Source organism: Perna viridis, chromosome 5 (assembly GCF_037379345.1).
Source record: "Perna viridis isolate PV_CMFRI_1.1 ecotype Kerala chromosome 5, ASM3737934v1, whole genome shotgun sequence".
Lineage (NCBI taxonomy): Eukaryota > Metazoa > Mollusca > Bivalvia > Mytilida > Mytilidae > Perna > Perna viridis.
The window spans coordinates 1,339,511-1,343,985 of NC_142449.1; the positions used below are offsets into that span (position 1 = coordinate 1,339,511).

General features: G+C 32.6%; 1 protein-coding gene across 6 annotated transcripts in view; it reads left to right on the forward strand.

The window, feature by feature from the left end:
* Positions 1-4,475, forward strand: part of LOC148615538 (uncharacterized) — a 62,825-nt gene that overhangs the window by 53,717 nt on the left and 4,633 nt on the right. For all 6 annotated transcript variants that reach the window (XM_088581865.1, XM_088581867.1, XM_088581868.1 and 3 more), the window contains 4 exons: positions 144-315; positions 1,129-1,219; positions 2,401-2,505; positions 2,797-2,977. In XM_088581865.1, the coding sequence (XP_088437991.1) occupies positions 144-315; positions 1,129-1,219; positions 2,401-2,505; positions 2,797-2,977 (549 nt within the window). The remainder of the gene's footprint in view (positions 1-143; positions 316-1,128; positions 1,220-2,400; positions 2,506-2,796; positions 2,978-4,475) is intronic.

Sequence of the window (4,475 nt, forward strand, 5' to 3'; positions counted from 1 at the left end):
TGTTTCCCTTATTTGTTCCATGATATTTCATTTTCAAATTATAAAGAAAGAAAAAGGTTACTGCAGTTTGTAAGAATTCCAATTCTTCTGCATGTTTGATTAGTTTTAATGTATTAAAATTGTTCTATTATTTCTATTTACAGTTACCTAATGACACAATAATACAGATATGGCAAGGTGATATGGGAGATGTACAAAGAGCTATAGATATGGGTTATAATGCCCTGTATTCTACATGTTGGTATTTGGATCTCATTGAGTATGGTGTCAAGTGGCCCAAATATTACAACTGTGATCCTGTTGATACTTCGTTTGGTAGGCTACATTGCATAGTGGAATAGAAATGATTTATTACTTGACATGGTCCCAATATGGTCATGACTAAAATTAGTCATAATGAAAGTTATCTTCATAACAAGACAGGAAATCACATTACTAACATGAGGAAACCACAATGGTTACATCATCCCTACAATCTGTTGTTATGGAAGTATATATTCAATATTAAAGTATTGTTGAAAAATACAGTATTTATGTGTATGAGGCAAAGGAACGGGACTAATGCAAAGCGTAGCTGAATACCCATATGGCCTGTATTTTTCAACAATACTCTTATATTGTTATTCTGAAAAAGGCAATCAAATTGTTCTTAATTATTGTGAAGTTGTTTCATTAATATGATTTTAGGCCTTTCCTATTACCTGGCTATTAGGGAGGGAGCTACTACTCAAATAACATTATACTATATGTATATAGCTGATGCTCTGTCCCTGTTATTGATCACTACTGTGCCTCACCAAGTCGATTTCATATTGTTTTATTGAATACTTGGGGTCCTTTGGCTTCATAGAAATCTTAGATAATTATGTGTGTATCCTAAAAAATACAGACAAAAATGTGCATGTACACAAATACTGTGTATAAAGGCAATGATTGCAGAATAAATAAATCTTATGGTAGACTGAGGGTTATATTTGGTCTATACCAGTGTTAAATCGTGTAAGTAATACTAATATATACATCATAATTTAGAGAAAGTGACATAATGTGCCTTTTTATTACTTTAAAAGAAGGAAACTTTCTTGAAACTGAAAAAAATGATCTTAAATTCTTTGTTGTTCTTTATAGGTTACCAGATTGATGAAAAAAAAGTTCTGGGTGGAGAAGCATGTATGTGGGCAGAATATGTTGACAATGAGAATCTAATGACAACTTTATGGTAAGTGATGTAAAGGTTTTACTTTATGTAGTTACTAATCATTAGTTATTTTGAATGTAGATTTATTTCACTTTAGTGTTCTATAACCACATTCATTTTGGGTCAGAAACACTTGTTTCAGAATTCTAGCCTTCATATAGTGGCCATACTTGTACCAACTATTCAGGGTTTTACCTCTGTAGTCATATCAAGCTTTGCACAGTGGAACATTCTATTAATTAACAGCCTAAGTTATGAATTTTATGTTAGACCATATACAGTCGAACCACGATGTGTTGAACTCGGATTAGTCGAAATCTCGGATAACTCGAACTATTTACAAAGTCCCAGCAAAACACCCCTTACTCCAATACAATTTTACCACAGATGAATCAAAACCTCAGATAACTCGAGGTAATCAATCAGTCCCCTCAATAGGACTTCAAGGTTAGTTAACCCTGATGTCTCGAAGACATCTAATTAGTCAGAAAACTGATTGATTTATTACAAACCATGTTCGAATTGTGTTTTAACAACGATTAGTGTGGCTTTTAAACTTAATTTGTTGACACTCTTTATGGTTTGATTTGAATATTTAATTTATTTAAAATTGCGTGTGTTGTTAAAATAAACGAATTGTGTAACATCAGAATTTACACTAACAGTGATATCAGATATGTTGATAAAAAAAGATTAAAAAAAATATAGATGAATTGTAATGGTATCTGACTATTTAATGAGATATCAGACAGACGATAGTAAGGGTAGTTCAACGACTACAATTGTTTTGTTGGTGAATTTGAAATTTTATTTTAATAATGTAGAGCACATGGTTTGATGATACTCCTCATTGTGAATCAAACAAAGCAGCATGTTATGAACAATGACATTTTTGATGTATAAAAAGTAAAAAGAAAATTTCAATAAAACACTCGATGCCATTCAGTATTTCAAACATGATATACAACATACCAAAAAAATATCTTCTGATATGAAACACAAGACATTACGAAGGACCGTGTAAAGTGAAGTACATGTACATGTGCAAGCACAACAAATGATGTAAATACAGAAACAATCATTGACTAAACTACTAGTATTTCCCGTTTATCCTCAACATCGGATAACTTGAACATTTTTGCATGGTCCCTTTGACTTCGACTTAACGAGGTTCGACTGTACATTTATTGATAATATTGTAGGCCACGAGCATCAGCCCCTGCTGAGAGATTATGGAGTAACAAAGATGTAAGAGATGTAGAGGCTGCTGGTAAAAGATTGACAGAACATAGGTGTAGAATGCTTAGGTATGATATAATAGATCCTGTCTCTGATTTATAGCAAAAAATAGAATAGTAGAAATATGTAGCTTTTCATGATTGATGAACTATTTTTGCATGTAGTTGCTACAAAAAAGGTCAGACACTTAAAGTAAGTTGTTGAAGTAATCAATTGAAAACAAAATTAGAACTGTTGACATGTCCCATGGTATGGTCTCTTAAAAAAAAAAAATAGTAAATTTTTGTGAAGGTTTTATTGAATTATGAATGTATGATGGTAAAGTGAAGCTTAAAACATATTTTGTGTGGTGTTTTTAGTCGAGGGTTATCTGTTGGTATGATAAATGGTCCTGATTATTGTTTACGGAGAGGGCGTCGGCATGACCGAGATGGTTACCGGAACTGTACTGGTGACAGGTGCTATCGTGGTGTTGTAATTGAGGACATAGAAAAGTTTAATGTCCATGTACAACAGAGAGGAAAATCTGATTGTAACCAGGTAAGAATGGGGTGAAAATTTCTATCTGAATTTCAAAAAAAATATGCAAATTTCACATTGACTATTCCTCACCGTCAATGCCTGATACTTCTTAAAATATTGATTCAAACTGACTCCTATACCAGTTTCTGATCATTTTCGTAACCCCTCATTTGAAAGAGGGAGGTATAAAGTGATAATGCTGTCCTTCTGTCTTTCTAATTCTGAACTCCTCACCGAATGGAATTTAATAAAACTTGCATTCATTCTTTGTCACATGGTGCCTGTGCTCACCCCTTGTTTTGTTTTTTTACATGGTTTCTTGGAAAGGGAGGGGGAATTTCCCCAAGTGAACTTTATTTTTAAGTTGCTAATATTTTTTTTTCTTGTACTGGTAAATTCAGTACTTGACATTCACATATGATTTGCATAATTATATATTACTACACCACATCATGCTGCTGATCAATGTCTTGTTTACCGTCATAGCTTCATAGTTCTAGCTTCATACGAGATCAAAATGTACTTCTTAAATATCAATACCACGTGTTCTACTTGTGTTTTTTTGCTTGTATGAGAACGGGAAGTTTACATTCAAAGATGGAATGATTGGAAAGCATTGAACACTACCAAGTTTCTGATTCAGACACAGGGGCTCGTTACAATTGACTGTATACGTCATATACATTTCCAGGGCCCTGGTATATATATATAAATAGTCATTGCCATTTGTTTAATCTGGTTCCTAATCTGGTTCCCTGGTCATAAGCAACCCAAAGATCACTGAAAATTTGAGAGAAACTTGTGGAAAGTAAATATTACCCGCACTTTCTGTTTTGATTGAAAAATATTCGAGTCATCACAGTTAGGAAAGAGTATTCATATCAATTGAACCAAGATTCTCGTGGGAAATCAACAGATTTTAGAGCATACCGCATTTGTGCCATTTCGGATGTTAAAACAGGCTAATATATACAGAATATATGACAATTATCAAATTTGAAGACTGATTTCTAGTTGTCTCCTACAATATTAACATGGCAAAACATATAGAAACACAGAAAGATTTTAAGATTTTTTATTTTTTTTTGTATCTTAAAATGGCAAATAAGAATTACCAAGATAGTCTACAGTGGGCCACAATTTTGTATGTTGGAAGTTTACTCATTACAAGGGATAGATAATCTTCAGATTCCAGATTGTTCATTGATGTATGAAGGCATTACTACTACAATGAATTATATACTGTGAAAGTATTACTGATCGTGGGGTATCAATTTTCGTGGTTTTCATGAATTTGGTAAGCCACAAAATTTGGTTTTCAACAAAAAGGATATTTCCAATACATTTGTATGATGGAGTTGTCAAATCCATGAATTCAAGAACCTAAGAACTTACATTTTTTGTTAGACTACGAAAATTGGTAGCCACAAATAAAAGTACTTTCAAAATACATAATATTGAAATTAAGCCTTGTTTTTGGAGGTTGTTGCATGTATGATATTTTCTATGTTTACAG